Source organism: Sinocyclocheilus rhinocerous, unplaced genomic scaffold (assembly GCF_001515625.1).
Source record: "Sinocyclocheilus rhinocerous isolate Xijiao unplaced genomic scaffold, SAMN03320098_v1.1 scaffold1275, whole genome shotgun sequence".
NCBI classification, from domain to species: domain Eukaryota; kingdom Metazoa; phylum Chordata; class Actinopteri; order Cypriniformes; family Cyprinidae; genus Sinocyclocheilus; species Sinocyclocheilus rhinocerous.
In genome coordinates this window covers 394,212-412,372 of record NW_015628268.1, presented here as the reverse complement: position 1 = coordinate 412,372, position 18,161 = coordinate 394,212, and the positions used below count along the sequence as shown (strand labels likewise).

The window sequence follows — 18,161 nt, the reverse complement described above, 5'->3', positions numbered from 1 at the left end:
CATTTTAGCGAGATCAGCACCTAATATGCTACAGGACACAGAGATAAAACGAGAGCAGGTCACTGACCCTGCTCAGATCTTGCGTGAGTTCTTCTCGGGAGGAACTGGTGTTGTGGTGTGGGAGTGTGCGATGCTGGAGCTGCGGCGAGAGGAGTTGTAGGCTGCTGGCACGTGTTGGCACTCCCTGCCCGACCACCAAATTCGCCTCCTGGCCGTGCGGCCGGTGTCGGTCTCTCCGCACGTACATGGAGTGGCGATGAGGTCGCTGCTGCGAGGAAAACGGGCTGGTGTAGCCGAGACCATAAGGATAGGATTCATGCGGGGAGGGCAGATTGTGAGCATGGCTGCCCCCTGCTCCCGCGGCCCTGCTTGGGTCCAGCGTGTCCGAAGCCTTCGGTTCATCCGGCGTCTTTTTCCGACTCGAAGAACGTCGTGAGTCCAGAGTGCCCTCTTCCAGACGCGTGTTCCCCCGGCTGCTGGGACTGTGACCCTGCCGCTCCGCCCCAGCGTGCCGTTCACCTCTCGGGCTCCCAGGAGCTGCGTTTAGATCCAGACAGCTAGACGGGAAGTAGCGGGAGCCTGAGCCCGATCCCACCATGGGATCATCCAGATGGAGTCGTGTCTCGGTCAGATTGCTTACGGACTTGGTGTCGTTCAGCGCTCCGTGGCTCTTAGACAGGCTGAGGAAGGACGAGGAGCTTTTGGAGGAGGATGTGGAAGGCATGGATCCGTGCGAAGATTCCATGTAGTTATGGCGACTGTGCTTGTCCCCAGACTGCAGCGTGCTGGTCTTCCCTTCCAGGAAGGACGAGTGGCGGCCTGGTTTGGATGACTTGAGGTACTTGCCGGTAGAGGTGTCCCCTCCCACAGAGGCAACTCCAGCTTTAGGCCCCAGGTTGAAATCAAATTCGGTCTTTCCCTTTGTGTCTTTGGGGCTGAGTAGGTGGGGAAGGTTGTTGTTGGCCAAGTCTTTGCTGCAAGAGGCCGAGCGGCTCAGGGTCTGGGCCTGGTAGCTCTTGGGGTGTAGTGTGGGACTCAGGGTGGATGAGGTCAGCATGTTGCTGCCGTTCAGGAAGCCGTCGGTGCTCCGGTGGAGGTCCTCATGGCGCGGTAGAGACGAGCAGTCCTTGCTGTTAGCGTGCCGGTGACCTGAACTCTTACTTCCGTGGCTCCTGCAGGGATAAACACAAAATATTTATATTCTGGACATTCTTGGAATTAACTTCAAGAGGTGCAACCTGAGGTGATTTTAAAACAGCATTGAGGGAGCTCCCATGTATGCTGGACACTTGTTTGGTACTATTCATTTAAATCAACTGCATTGTAAATTTTAGTTTTGTACATAAATTCATGTAAATTCTTCATCTTCCATTGATGTTAAGTCTTTGTGTCTTGCCTTCATAATATGTCTTCCCAATTTTCAGTTAAAAAAACTTAACTTCTGTCTAATAATTTTGGTTGCCATCTTATCCTGGTTCACTGTTGTTATTATTAATTAAAACTAAAACTATTACAAATTGTTTGAATAGGGCTGAAATAAAAAAAAATCTAAAGATAAGATGAAAAAATGTAACTTATAAAACTTAAACAAAAATTAGACATATTTCTCTGGCAACTAACCAGAGTAAATTTGTCTAATTAAAGTTAAACAGATATATTAAAAAAAGTGCATCACAATTTCTAAAATTTAAACTACAATTTAAATGAAAACTGAACATATAAAAATAATAGGCAATTCTAAATATTTTAAAATACTATAATAGTATACTGTACTATACTGTACTGTAGTATAGTACACTGGATGTTATTCTAATTGTGTAGGTGTTTTTTCTGTAATGTTTCAAAGTCATATGCTTACTTTAAAACAACCTTGAGCTTGGAAAAGCTTCTACAAAACTAAACTGTAATTTTGTTATAAAATACGTTCTCACATTTCAGTGGCAGTGTAGGTTATTCAGGTTCACTTTCTGAAAAAGACTTTCTGTGGCACTTTTAAAACATTGCTCAACATGTCAGCTTCTGTCTCAACCAATGGTGCAGGGCAATCTGTTTATCTGAACAATGCTTATTCAGGGGCGAAGTCAATATGCAGTACTGATTAAAAAACAATTGTCATTTTGGGCAGTTCCGTTTGCTGCCACTAGTGGCTCAGAAATCACACATTTCACCCTTAACCGAGGTTCTAGTAGCAGCTATTACTGACCGGCTGGGTATGGTGTTGTCTCCGTGGTATGGTTTTCTCTTTGAGGAGCGAGGTGGGGTGGGTGATGGGACAGCTGGCCGCTCTGGCCCTCTAAGGCCCTGAAAAACTGGGTGGTTCAGACACTGTTCTGTCAGAAAACGTTCGGTGGGGTTCAGGCACAGCAGGTTCTGACAGTGAAAAGAGAATGAGGAGAGTCATGCCACACTAGGACAATAAAACCTCATTCACATTCAGTCTTTAATAACACTTTGCACTTGGGGGTGATATGACATATGCAGTTTATTTTAAAATAAATCAACACCAAATATATCACAACTGCTGGGATTTGAAAGGCAAATACTGTTCTCTAATGAATGTTGCAGACTGTTTTACCTTCATTAAATCCAACATGAGTCCATTGATGATGCCCAGGTACCTTCGATCAAGCGTTTGAGGATGACTTACAGAAGGAAACTGTAAAAAAAAAGCACATACATATATACTAAAAGAAAGAGGGAGGACTAAAGAATAAAGCTGAACATTTGCATATTTCATAACAAATATGGAATACTTGTGATTGATTAATTGCATTAAGAGGTGAAAGCATTACAACAGGCTGAAGCATTACAATTAATAAATAGAAACTTAAACTGAAATCAAAATAAATTAAACCTAAATAGTAATATTTTAAAAAACAAGAAAAGTAAATAAAATTACTAAAAAATTAAACTAAAAATGAAAACTAAAAATATAAAAGTAAAAGTAAAAGCTAATTAAAATATTAATTAAAACAATAATAGTATATAAATCCAAGACATCAACACTGCATGACATCAAATACAGGTTGACTGTTTTAGTAATGGGCTAGTTTTCTTTCTTTAACCAAATCTGCAAGATAATAAAATAAATAAATAAATAATAAATAAAAAAAAACACATCAATATTTCATATCCATCTAACTATTTACTTGGTAAGTAGCAGTGTAATTAGCTAAATAATGTATTGTCAGATAGTCATTACTACAAAATAAACCCCTACAGGGTGAAAAGCAATGCAAAAATGGCTAAGAATCATTTGCAGATGTCACTTGTGGAATCAAAGTACAGTTTAAGGTGTGACTTGAATGTCCAAAAGTGTCCAAATACTTTTTGAGGCTATGTATGTGTGAGTGTATGCGCATGTGTGTGAATATTATGTACTGTGATCAGCCCTGTCAAGGCAAAGCCAGTTGTGTTTCACACTGGCAAATAGCAATACATGAGTCATAGGCAGCCACTTATTCAGAATACTGGCATCCGTGCCATAGGAAAGGAGAGCAGAGAAGAGGCGATGAGAGGAAAGCACAGAACAGAACAGGACAGGAGTGAATTAGAAGACAGGTCCTTACTCTTAGTCCGGCGAAACGAGGGTTGTTGTAGAACAGCTTCATCTGCTCTGGTGGTAAGGGGCCCAACACCTTCTGAATGGTGAAGAGCTGGTCGATTTCACTCTCTCCCGGAAACAGGGGCTGCCCATCACTCAGTTCTCCCAAAATACACCCCACCGACCACATGTCCACCGCCTTCCCATATGGAGCTCTGCGAGAGCCAAGAAGACAAAAATAAGTCAAGAACTGACCTTCATTGGAGTCTGACATTTCCTTTAAGATAATTAAGAAAATCAATTACACATAATTAAATGTACATGTAGTTAAAATATAAACATATCAGTAAAATAGTTGAATTATTTGTATCTTTTATTGACCGATGCAAGACAAAAAACTGTTTTCAGAAGAAAATGTATGGTGTTTGCCCTTGCAAAAGCTGCCATCACAGTGTTAGAATGATGAAGGTGGTTGCCAGGGTGTTGCCATGCAGTTGTTATGGCATTCAGAGGGGGTTTTAGCGTGGTACTTTGTGATTGCTAAGATGTTTTGGGTGGTTTCAAATGATGTTTCTAGGGTGTTGCTAGGTGGTTGCTAGAGTGTTCTGGGTGATTTCTACGGTGTTGCCAGAGTGTTCAGGGTAGTTTTTAAAGTGTTTATTTGCATGTCCTATGGTGTTCAGGGTAGTTTCCAGGGTGTTGCTATGATACTCAAGATAGGTTTGGGACAGGAAAGCAGAAGTCTTTGATAATTTTTGACCCTACACTATGTGGCTTCTAGGGTCTGCTGGCTGTTTTTTAGGAAGTTGCTATACAGTTGTTATGATGTTTAGAGGATTTCTTAGAATGTTGTTTTGTGATTGCTAAGGTGTCCAGGGTATGGTTTCTAAGGTGTTTATAGGTGGTTGCTAGGGTGTTGCTATGCAATTGCTATGATGTTCAGAGGGTGTTTCAGAATGTTTCTTTGTTGTGGCTAAGGTCCTGAGTGGTTTCTATGGTGTTGCTTTGTGGTAGTTAAGTTGTTCAGGGTGGTTTTTAGGGTGTTGTTATGTGGTTGCTATGACCTCAACAGAGCCCACCCCAAGTCACTGTAATATTCGGTGGCTGTATTACAGAAACTTCCCGTCTTAATTCTTGATTTAAAGTGATAGTTCACCCAAAAATAAAAATTCTGTCATTATTTACTCACCCTCAAGTTGTTCCAAACCAATATGAGTTTCTTTCTTCTGTTCAACACAAAAGAAGACATTATTAATAATGTTGGTAACCAAACAGTTGCTGGTAGACATTGACTTCCATCATATTTTTGCCATATTATGGAAGCCAATGGCTACCGTCAACTGTCTGGTTACCAGCATTATTCAAAATATCTTCCTTTGTGTTCAACAGAAGAAATAAATTGATAAAGGTTTGGTGAGTAAATTAGGTTGAGTAAATGATGACTTCATTTTTGGGTGAACTATCCCTTTAAGATTTGAAAAAGTTATATTTCCTAAGTGAAATTGCCATGGTTACTAAAAAGACAGGATATGATTCTAAGTTTGGATGTTTCTGAAATACAGGTCCTTAGTTCCCTAAATATAGCCCTTCAAAAGGAAATCAAAGGATCTGAAAGGCAAAAATCATACATTTGACAACGTAGAAAAGTAACAGCAATACTTTTCAAAGCAGCATGATTTGAATGTCTGTAGCACAAACGGTGCAGGACGAGTGTCATGCTTAGGGTTAAAGTTTTGTTCAAATCCTAACTAAGTTTGAACAATGACCACTGAAAATGAAAGAGTGATGAGAAGAGCTGCATGCAGAGACAGAGGCAGATACATCTCAATAAATTAGAATGTTGTGGAAAAGTTCATTTATTTCAGTAATTCAACTCAAATTGTGAAACTCGTGTATTAAATAAATTCAGTGCACACAGACTGAAGTAGTTTAAGTATTTGGTTCTTTTAATTGTGATGATTTTGGCTCACATTTTGAGCCAAAATCATCACAATTAAAAGAACTAAAGACTTAAACTACTTCAGTCTGTGTGCATTGAATTTATTTAATACACAAGTTTCACAATTTGAGTTGAATTACTGAAATAAATGAACTTTTCCACGAAATTCTAATTTATTGAGATGCACCTGTAGACATAAAACTGAGACACAAATCTTTGCACTAACACACAGCAAGAGGGAGGGAGAGAATATTTGTGTGGGAGGAATTTAAATGGTGAGAGTTTCAAAAAATGTTCCACCGCATTCATCTAGTCTAGTGGCACACACTAGAAAATAACGCTTCAATGGCGACAAGGACAAATAATCATGCACCGCACTCTTGATGTCACATCTAATGGTTATATCAAATCAACATTTAAAAAAAAGGATGTGCCCTCAATGAACATTAGTGATTCTATTTGAGGAGAGTTTGATTTTTCATGCTTTTAGCTTTACTGAGGAAGACATTTTTTTTTTACATGTTTTAGTTATTGTGTCTCTGGAAACAAGGTATACTATAAATCACCTTGAAAAACAGAACAGGAAGTACAGATATGAGGACTTACCCCAGGAGCAGTTCAGGTGAGCGGTACCACCTGGTCGCCACATACTCAGTGTAGTTAGCATCGCTGCCTTCAGAGAGATTGCGGGCAAAGCCTGCAGGGTTGGCCAGCCAGGATAGAAAGATGTCAAGTCAAGTCAAGTCAAGTCACCTTTATTTATATAGCGCTTTTAACAATACAGATTGTGTCAAAGCAACTGAACAGCATTAATTAGGAAAATAGTGTGTCAATAATGCAAATTGACAATAGTAAACACTAATTTTCCAGTTAAAGACAGTTCATCATTGAATTCAGTGATGTCTTCATTCAGCTCAGATGTAGGGAGAAGAGCAAAGAGAAAGGGTTTCTGGCATGAGCAAGACTGCGCACAACATTCAGAGATCTTAATTAATCTTCTCTAAAAATAAAAGTCTTAGAGAGAAGCCTGTTGAGTGAGTCATGCTCAATTTCCATGGCATTCAGTGTGGAGGCAAAATTTAACCCTGAGTGAATATATACAAAATATGATTTATCAGGTACTGAGATGATAGCCTGTGTTTTGATTGTATCTTCTAGAGTCACAATACTACCAACTAGTGTTGGGGAAGCTACTTTGAAACTGACTGTCAAGCTATAAGCTACTCATAATTGAAATTACAGTCAAGTTATTATTATTTTTTAAATGTTGCTAACAAAGAGTAGCTAACTATATTTAAGCTACTGGTCAATTTAATGGGCAAAGTTAAGGGGATTGGATTTTGTTTTCCCTTAATAATAAAAACCTTCATTTAAAAACTGCATGTTGTGTTCACTTGTGTTATCTTTTACTAATATTTAAATTTGTTTGATGATCTGAAACATTAAAGTGTGACAAATAAGAAATCAGGAAGGGGGCCAACAGTTTTTCACACCACTGTATATAACAATATTGAATATATTATTATTATTATAACAAATATTTATGTGTATATTGTTCATTTATGAAATTATATCATCATATCATTTACAATTATATCACCTTAATTTATCATTTATAAAAATATATTTATACGTAATGTGTCCATATATTGCTCATTTTACAATTATATCATTTTAATTTATAAAACATTTATATGTGTACTAGTGTTTAAATTAATTTAAAAATATATAAATTAACAATACAGTGTGTTTTTAAACACATTAACACACACATTACATATTATAAATTATGATGATAGAATTGTAAATAAGATGATAAACATTTTTTTTCTGTAACCAGATCAGCATTTATCTAGCATAAAAACCAATGACAACATAGCATATAAAAAACTGTAATGAACAGCAGCATTCATTAAATCTATTATGTTGTATAATTCTATGCCAAAATAATCTTATATAAAATAAATTGTTATATTTTGTATGTTGCTACATAAAACTACATATAAATGTGTTTTTTCCCCCAAAACTAGACAATGTTGTGCAAGCATTAAAAATAGAGATGTTGGGTTGTCGCACAAAACTACACTACTAATTGTAAAATAGTTACTAAAAACACTGAAGTACTGTCACGCTATAATGAAAAATGAAAATTATAGTAGAGTTGCTACTTTGAGTAAGTTACTCCCCAACACAGCTAATGAAGTCATTTTCTGTGATAGTTCAGCAGTCTTCTTTTTTATTTGGAATTTATTTGGAATGACCCAAAATCAATTCAAAATTTGCATTCCAGAGAATAAGCGCTGCCACTCAAATCTTTGCAACAGTGTGATTAGGACAAAAACAGTTTAATTCCCTTCCACTCAAATCCAATTTCAGCTCATTATTTTTTTGTTTTCAGATGTCACTGTGAGACTCATGACGCCTGGAAAGGAGACCAAGCATTCAGCGAGAGAGATCAGTGTGAATATGGGGGTGGAGGGTCCTGAATCAGACGAGTGAAAGTCTTTGCTCACCAAAATCACACAGCTTCAGGATATCATTGGAGCTGATGAGGAGATTTTCAGGCTTGATATCTGCAAATTAGATAAAAAGGGATGGATATTTACTTAGTGAGCTCAATTTGTGTTGAAGACTCCATTTTGTACACAAATATTACACAATCAATTAATAAGAAATGTTGATTGAAATTGCATAAAAATAGATACAATACATTACTGATGTTATCAAAGTTGATTCTAATTACTGTTAAATCACAACTACCTTAAATACTTAATTAAAATACAATCATATTCAGTTTTAAAACAGAGTTCAACTCACATTCAATAAAATAGACACACACACACACACACACACACACACACACACATATATATATATATATATATATATATGAATTATCAGTAGCTATTACTACAGTCTTCAGTGTTGCATACCTATCTACATACACATATATATACACAGACAGACAGACAGACAGACAGATAGATAGATAGATAGATTGTCAAATAAATTAAGATTGCAATCTATAAACAGCACAGAGTTTGTCATACCCCTGTGAACGATCTCATTTTTGTGGCACCAGTGAATAGCTTTGATCAGCTGAAAGATGTAGCTTCGTACTTTATCAGGTGGCGCACCATTAGGCAATTCCTCCAACAACTCAAGCATATTCTGAAAAATACAGCAAAACACAAGCAAGACACTATCAACATGTCATCTCAACTACAATTCAGACCAGTACAAATGAATAAGAAAGTAAAAGAAGTGTTTTGAGCTGACCTTCTCCACATATTCAAACACTAGATAGAGTTTTCCCCGTCGACGGAAAGCCTCCTTCAGTTCTACGATGTTGTCTTGCTTCAGGGTACGGAGCATCTTGAGCTCTCGTAATGTCGTCTCTTTAACTTCCTCATTCTCTGTGGGAACACACAGGGGGTTAGGCAAGATTGAAAGGGGGCTTGTGTTTTCTTGAGTAAAATGAATGTGTTATGGAGCTCTCAAAGTAAAATGACATTATATAAGGCACTTCTCACAAACCTTTTTAAAGTATTATAGGTGTAAATCACATGTCTTTTTGTTGTGAAACTCTAAAATATCAACCATCTATCATCAAAATTAATTAGCATGAAAAGAAGCTACAAATGTATCTAACATGATGACATCATTTGGATCCTTTCTATAGTATGATGGAAAGTCAATCTCATGCCATTTTCTTGAAAGCTCAACCATTAATCTCTGTTAGCAACTGTTATTTTATTTAGGAGCCAAGCACCAAAGGTGCAAAGGCACCTATTGTATCCTTTGGCATTCTTCTTCTTCTTCTTCCATTTTGGAAGTCTACGGCAGCCCATAGAACCGCTTGCGGGAAAGTTATAAAATTTGGCACACAGATAGAGGATAGTCTGATCTATCTATAGCAATCACCATAGCAAGTTTGGAGTCTCTAACTCAATCCCTCTAGCGCCACCAACTGTCCAAAGTCCAAAGCGTTGTGATTTAGCCTTTAAACAACTTTTGCAAATATATTCAAAACCACTCTAGGAAATTCTGAAATATAGGTCGTTGGCTATATAGAAGTGCCCAAATGTCAAAATTTTGATAGTAAGTGGCAAAAAAAATGCAAGTCAGAAATGGGATTTTTTTTGTTCTCATAGATATGTCTATAACTCCAAAACGAAATGAGATATTTTCACCAAAGTTGACACACATACAGTATGTATGGACGCACTCTGAGGACAAAAAATGTGGTGGGACTGTGGCTCTTGGTGGCACTATAATTGAACAAAACATTAAATTGCCATTAACTACAATACAGTGTTCTGATATAAAATGCAATACTTTATGAATGCATTGGTGTACCATTACGAAACTCTGTATTTGTCATCAGCACCATGCCTGAAGGTTCTCAAAAGATTTCAAGACAACTTGACTAACTCAAGAAACAAGACTAACTTAGTTGGCTCTTGGTGGCACTATAATTGAACAAAACATTAAATTGCCATTAACTACAATACAGTGTTCTGATATAAAATGCAATACTTTATGAATGCATTGGTGTACCATTACGAAACTCTGTATTTGTCATCAGCACCATGCCTGAAGGTTCTCAAAAGATTTCAAGACAACTTGACTAACTCAAGAAACAAGACACATTTTTATAATCACATTTTTAAACAATGGTTATAGCTTTTGATTGATTCAGCCTATTGTCATGAGACAGGTCTTAATAGATTCCTTGGGTGACACCAAGAACATATAATATTGCCATAGTTGGCCAAGCTTCCTGTCCGCCATTTTGATTTTCTGTGAAAACCTACTTTTTTGAACTCCTCCTAGACCATTGGTCCGATTTTCGCCAAATTCGAATCAGATCTTGTTCAGGCCATGCTGGCGAATAGTTATAGATTTCATGTCGATAGACAAAACCGTTTTCGTATACCGCATAAACGAATTTGATGGCATGATGCATAAATGCCTCTGAGGCTGTATCTCTGAAATACTTTGCCCTATTGACACCAAACGTTGCATGTGTCGTTGTCACCTTACTCTGACCACACCACAATGACACCTATTGGACAACAGTTCTAAATCTTTCAATAATATTACTAGAGACTGTATCTGATTTTTCAGCCATTTTGCCTAAAATCATAAATATGTCCTTAATTGGTCATTGATGCAGGTGGTCTGATGCTCCCAGCCATGCTGGCATGTCATATCTTGCTTTTTTTGTGCTTGTCCCCTTAATTGATGTTTTTAGCTATATTTACGGGTTCAAGCGAGTAGCGCTAATATTTTTCTTCCCTAAAACTGATCGTGCAGACCAAACCGTAAGGCCTAGAGAGCTGAAACTTGGTCAGATGCTAGTAGTATTGTTCACTGCTCGAATCCAAAAACTCGCTCCAATCTGCCTATCGGGGGCGCTACAGCTCACAACTCCTACACCATTTGTCATAGACTCAATTGTCTTATATCATTGGAATCCATGGCTCAAAACAAACAAAATGGCTGATTTCCGGTATGCTAATATTTCCGCCATTTTGAATTATATCTAAAACCTACTTTTGTGGACTAGTCCTAGGTTTTTCGCCCGATCGAAACCAAACCAGAGCAGAAATATTCTCTAAAGAGTGAATATCAATAATTATCAAAAATGTTTATGTTATGTTATGTGTGTTATGATAATCATGACCTGAGGTTACTTGCACAGTTTCACCGCAGCGCCACCTAGTGGTCTGGAGATATGATAGATGGTAATTTTTACTTATAACTTCTGAACACTTTTGCCAGAAATCACAAGACTTGTCTATTTAGATTCAGAGCAGCATACGGAGTCGAACGATACCCAATTTTCCCATGACGGCCATTTTGGGTGTCGGCCATTTTGAATTTTTGCCGAAAAATAGTATATTTTATGAATGTATTAACATATCGCTACGTAACTCGGTATGTGTCTTTGGCACGATGCCCTGAAGGTACTCAAAAGGTTGGACCCCAGCGCCACCTTGTGGTCAAAAATTATAATGAAATTTCAAAAATGCTAATAGCTTTTGAAGATTTTGTTCTATTGTCATGAGACTTGTCTTGATAGATTCCTTGGATCATACTGAGAACATCAATACCAATTATGCCATAATCGGCCAAATTTCCTGTCCACCATTTTGATTTTCTTTGAAAACATATTTTTTCGAACTCCTTCTAGACCTTTGGTCTGATTTTCCCCAAATTTCATCTTCATCTTTGGGTTCTTGCCGACAAAAAGTTATTACTGTACTGTACTGTACTGTAACCTCACACTGACCACACCATGACAATCTGATAATAGTGCCACCTATTGGTGAAAAGTGATAAACCAATAAATTATATTACTAGTGATTATATTTATGATTTTTCAGCCATTTTGACTAAAATCATCCTAAAATGGCTTTCTTTACTCATTGTTGCAGTTGATCTGATGCTCCATGCCATGCTTAGCTTCTCATTTTGCCTCTGTTGTGCTTGGCCCCTTAATTGCTGCTTGCAGTTATTTTTAATTTTATTTTTAAAAACTAAATATTTTATTCAATTTAATTGTAAATTTCATAAAATTTGTCCATATAATTTTGATGTTTATTGTTGGAAAATGAAAATCACACAAATCAGGTTAAAAAATATATTCACATGTCCCAACTTTTTCAAATAGCAAACTTAATACAAAATAGGGCTGCACGATAAATCGCATGAGATTGTCATGCGCATCTCGTTAGTAAAGCCGGTTCTGTGATTAGTAGTAAATCTCCATCACGTGCTTTCAGATGGAGCGGCATTTAATACATAGAGCCGTAGATCACTGACAAACTATGCAATATCGCGTTCATAATCGAAGGCGATTCATCTGCGATTTTGAACGCGATAATGCGTAGCTTGTCAGTGATCTACGCTATGTGTATTAAATGCCGCTCCATCTGAAAGCACGTGATGGAGATTTACTACTAATCACAGAACCGGCTTTACTGATGAGATGCGCATGACAATCGCATGCAATTTATCGTACAGCCCTAATACAAAATAATTTTGCTGACCATTACTCATTTTTCAATCCTTGGGTAAAGTGTATATACCTAATAACTATCCAAACAGAGCCTTGGAGTCTGTGATTAATAATGTGAATTACTTTGTGTCATGGTAACCACAACAGTATTGTAGTTCATTTCAAAGTCTCCAACCAGTAAATTGCATGGATGAAAAAAGCAAGCATTTGGTTGTAACAGTCTTTTACCTTCGCTGTCCTTGAACTTCTTAATGGCCACAAGCTCTTTTGTCTCCTGCAAAACAGATATGTAAATCAGTTTGAGCTCTTTATCAAAAACAAGCTTTATTAGCAAGCTGTTAATGGACTCAAGATGTAAAACAAACAACTGGGAGTTGCACAAAAGGACTGAACCTAGAAGAACTACTTCCCGGCTGTATCAACGGGGTATTTTTCATGACAAAGCCCCTGACAATGCTTCTGTTAAATGGAACAATGTGCCTGTTTTCAAAGAATAGATAATTTTATATTCGGATGTCTAATTATTAGGCGGAAGTATTGCATGCACACATTTAGCCATGTGTTCACCAGCCCTTGCGGTGGAGAAATGTTCACCCACAGTCAGTCACACAGAGACCCTGTCATCTGTGGTGTTGGACGAAGCCTCTTTTGACTATCTTTGTCATTCAGAGCTCTCAATTTGCACTATAGCACCTTTCACAGCGAAAGCATTAGATCACACTAGCTGCTAAAACCCATCCATTTATCACAATTCTGCACAGTAAACACTCACTCAGGACAAATTTCAGCTAGTATTATAGACTATAGTGCCCAGATAAATGGATATTAAACCATTATTCTTCTGGATTCTGTAGCCTGTCTATTTCAAAGGCAGTATTATAACTGTCCGCTGCTAACAAGTCTGATATAAAGGGAAACATCTAAATTGGGAGAATTATTTGGCACAGTTAAAGTGTGTGTTATAGGTTGTGCTATACAGCAAACACATTCAATAAGTGCTGACAGATTCACTTGCAAAAAGGTTTTACCATGTTTTGTTTTTTTTGCACACATATATATATAAAATGTACACACACATTACAAGTTTGGGGTCAGTAAGATTTTTAAAAATAAATTAATACTTTTATTCAGCAAGGACTGATAATGTTTCAAAAAATTTCTATTTTAAATAAATTATGTTCTTTTAAACTTTCTATTCACCAAAAAATTGTATAGATTTATAAGATATAAGAATTGTAAAGATATATAATATATATAATGCTAAGCAGCACAGCGGTTTTCAACATTGATAATAATAAGAAATGTTTATTGAACACCAAATCAGCATATTAGAATGATTTCTGAAGGATCTTGCGACACAGGAGACTGGAGTAATGTTATAATATTTTACAATATTACAGTTTACTGTATTTTTGATCAAATAAATGCAGTCTCAGTAAGCATAAGAGACGTCTTTCAGACACATAAAAACGAAAACAAAAAAACCTTAAAACCCCAAACTTCGCAAGTACCACACAATTTCCATCTGATAACATCACTGTACCATGGTACCACCACATTATGTTTTATAAGGCTTATCAAGTCAAAAAGCAACAACAATGCACAGTCAAACAATTTATTGTTTGTAAACTCTTGGACAAAATCCATAAAATGCCCAAACTCTAAAGATTTCAGCACACCCCTGAGGCCAGCATTTGAACCAGCTGCAATTAGACTGAAAGAAAATCTCAACTGAAACTCCTACAACACGGCTGGATCCAGGTGCAAGCTCTACCTGACGCCTCCGGTGCAGTAGCAAGTGCCTTGAAGGCTTCCTCATACTTCTCCTCCGCAGTGGAACTACAAGTCATTTTCACTTTAAGCACAGCTTGTCATGAACAGATATGATTCATGATCAGAAATGATTAAGAGGCACAGCATGCATGTGGGGCTGGATAAGGGAGTAGCTTTTCTATATTGAGTTACCCAGACCCCTCCATGGTCTACTTGCAGAACAACCTGGCTGCTTTAATTACAGTGCACGGTCAGGCCTACCTAGGCTTTTAGTATAAGACTAGACTAGTCAGACCCAGTGTTGCCAGATTGGATGGATGATTTCCAGGACAAAAACTCACCAAAACCCACCCACTCCAACAAAAAACGCCCAACTGTCAAAATAGTGTGATAGAATGTTATTGCCATGTCAATCAAGGTTGATAAGGACCATTTTTAACTCCTTAAAACAAAATGATGATGACACAATAATAAAAAAAATAGATACATTTCCCAGGAAAACGGATCAAATCAGGGCCAATGCATTAAAGAGGGTTATCAAATATGACTAAAATATGCAGGCAGACACTATTTTAAAATGACAATCAAAGATGAAGAGCTTGAAAAGAGTCCGCACATTCAAACATTAAAGCATCACAAGCGAGATGAGAACGATATGTGCAATTTACTGAATAAAACAAGGCAAACGTTTCGGTCACATGTTGACCATTTTCATGTTGCACATATCGTTCTCATCTCGCTTGTGATGCTTTAATGTTTGAATGTGCGGACTCTTTTCAAGCTCTTCATCTTTGGGTAACCTTTTTTGGTCCACGCACTTCAGTTGGATTTTTTTGAAGGCGCGGTGAGTCTCTGGCTGCTAAAATGACAATCAAGAAATTAACCGATACCCTTGAAAAAACTGTCAACACTTTTCAATGTCAACAGTCAGAATAAGCCAATTTAAATGCAAAAAGTGCCCAATATAAGTGATCGGAATTAGCAGGTATTTCACAATTATTCATGCACACACCATGACACTCAAAACTGTGTCTTTCATTGATACATACTGTACGATAAGCCGACAATAAAAAATTAACAACAAAAATAATGCGCTTACCTTCGTGTCGCACTTTAACTTCAGACAGAACTAGAGGAAGTCTTTTGTGAAGTACATATTGTAGAACATAATACAGAACTTTGCACAGTCAAAACTAATCAAGTCCAAAAAATCCTTTCAAAGATATTCCAGTCTTCGGATCGTATAGCCATGTTCAGTTTCAATTTTGATTAAATTATTCGGCCGTGCTCTGATTTCATGTCATCTCCCTCCACAGGTGTAATTCACGTTTTGAGAGTGGAATCACTCTCCCACTCTTTACTGTGTAACTTTTACTGTAACTTTAGGCCACTCTGGCATTGTGATCCACAATGATACATTCAAAATCTGATTTCTTATCACACTAAAAACATGTCACTCATGAATCATCACGTCTGCCAGCTGATCCTTAGTGACTGGCCATGTGAGTTTAGTAACATCATGATGACTGATTGGATGCAGTACATTCACTAGGGATGCACCGATACCAATACTTCAAAAAAAAATTGAAGTTCAGGTTTGCATGAAGCTGGGTGACAGGACTACCAGTAAAACAGAAAAAAGTTGAGGTTTGCATGAAGCTGGATGACAGCATGCCCAGGAGACTACAGGCTGTCATTGAGGCTAAGGGTTGCCCGACTAAGTATTGATAGTTGTGTAAATACTGTCATACTAACAGCTGTCTAATTTTTGGTTTGATTGTAATCCATTACATATCTTTCTATCAAAGTTATCTAACATTATCAAGCTGAATTTGTTCTGACACAAGTTTAACTCTGAGTTCTTGTTATATTTTATTACCATTTTCTAAACTATAGCGAATAAACTGTGATAATGTGAGAAATGTTGAAGGTGTCTGAATAAATTTTGGTTTGACTGTATCTATTTGATAAATTAAGTTAACCAACTAACATTATACATACTCTTTTGGTTTCTGTACCCAATATTAAAAAAATTTACAAATGCAATAAAAATATTGGTATCGGTACTCGGTATCGGCAAGTACCAAAAATAAAAGTATCGGTATCAGGCGAGTACTGGAAAAAGTGGTATCGGTGCATCCCTAACATTCACACTTGGGTTTTGTTTGTTAACCAATTAGCCTATACAAGTTAGATGTTTGAAAACTGCCAAACTGACCCCATAGCAGCCCAAATCCTGTCCACCCGCTCAAACCAATTTTTACCCGCACAATCAAATTAAAAAATCTGGTAACACTGGTCAGACTATGGTTATAGTCCTTTGATTTTAAAATAATTTTTGTTCGCTTAGTACAGTGGCAACATATTCCAATATGGGGTTCCTTTTCAGGATGACCCTGAGCAGGAAGTCAGGGTAACAGCATGTTATGATCAATTGTGCTTGTGCTTTTGTAATGTTTATCATGTCTCCCCCCCCAAATATTATTATATAGGTTTAATTTGTTTCAGTTTTAGTTCAGTTTAAATTTTTATTTATTTCCAGTCAATAATTTTAGTTTTTCAACTTAACCTTATTTAGTTAGTTGCCCATGCAAATTTTTCAAATTCAAATTTTTGTTAAATTTAAGTTTTCTAATTTTTGTTTAGTTTTAGTACAAGTGTTACATCTAATATTTATATTTTATTTCAGCTTTATTTCAAATAACAAAAATATTAACCTTATGTTCAATGTCGTTTGGACCAGACTGACTTTCAAAACATCTCCTTTTGTTTCACAGGAGAAATGCACGAAAAACTTTTGAACGGAATGAGATATTTTCACTAAACTCAGAACACATATGAATGAGTTCAATCTTTCATCAAATTAAAAGAATTGGGAAGTTTGATCACTTGGTGGCACTATAAAAGGGAAAAAAAACATGAAAATGGCTGTAACAATGCAACCGACTTGAAATTTGGCCCACAGTGTCTTTATCCAAGGTGCCATCCATGTCTATGCGTATCTCGAAAAACATGGCCGCCATCGGCCAATTAATTTGAGCACCCATTAGACAAGGTCAACGGAGGCCGATCATGACGAAACCCGATGGGGCTGTTTGACTCATGGCCCTAGAGGTCTGTGAGAAATTTGAACGAAATCTGTGGCATTATCAGGTTTTACGCCTCGTATATCACAAAGTGTTTCACATGTACACACAATATTCATATCATATGTTAGATTTACTCATTCTGAACAACTTTGCCTCTAGAACCACTGCTGTCAATCAAACCATTCGTTAAATATTTGACATTATGTAAAAAAGCTACTTTCACCAAAACTGATACAGGCCATCTTCAGATGGTCCTAACAAAAAGTTATCAAAAGCTTTTTGATAAGACCCAACTGTTTTTGAATAACGCACAAATGAACTTGACAAAGAGCTCACCAAAGTGAACATGAGGCTATATCTCCTCAATGCTTTATCGTGTTCAGACCAAACTTGGAGTTTGTAATGACAACCATGTCCTGAGGTTACCTGCACAGTTTCAGCACAGTGCCACCTAGTGGTCAGAAGATATGACAAATAGCAAAAGGCTCTAAAGATCTAAGGCTGTTCCTGCAATTCTTTGTCATATTGGCACCAAACTATGTGTGTGTCATCGTCACACCTAGTTAACCACACCACATTAATTTGGGAGCAGCGCCACCTACTGTTCAAAATTAAAAAAACATTAAATAATTTTTCTAGAGTTTTAATTTTTTTTTTTTTTGTAGTCTTTTTGGGTAAAATCATCCTAAAATGTATATAATTGCTTGACGGTCTTAAAATGCTTGAACCCTGGTAATTGGTGCTTGCAGCTATATTAAACTATAAAGGTTTGCTTTTGCATTGTGTAAC

The 18,161-nt window shown here is 37.1% G+C and overlaps 1 protein-coding gene across 2 annotated transcripts in view; it reads right to left on the bottom strand.

Annotated features, from left to right (window-relative positions):
• LOC107737216 (cyclin-dependent kinase-like 5) overlaps positions 1-18,161 on the bottom strand; it is a 37,688-nt gene that overhangs the window by 9,132 nt on the left and 10,395 nt on the right. For both annotated transcript variants that reach the window (XM_016548667.1, XM_016548668.1), the window contains exons 4-12: positions 12,739-12,784; positions 8,763-8,899; positions 8,534-8,654; positions 7,997-8,056; positions 6,090-6,180; positions 3,570-3,759; positions 2,576-2,656; positions 2,204-2,370; positions 68-1,172 (exon numbers count right to left, since the gene is read on the bottom strand). In XM_016548667.1, coding sequence (XP_016404153.1) covers positions 68-1,172; positions 2,204-2,370; positions 2,576-2,656; positions 3,570-3,759; positions 6,090-6,180; positions 7,997-8,056; positions 8,534-8,654; positions 8,763-8,899; positions 12,739-12,784 — 1,998 coding nt within the window. The remainder of the gene's footprint in view (positions 1-67; positions 1,173-2,203; positions 2,371-2,575; positions 2,657-3,569; positions 3,760-6,089; positions 6,181-7,996; positions 8,057-8,533; positions 8,655-8,762; positions 8,900-12,738; positions 12,785-18,161) is intronic.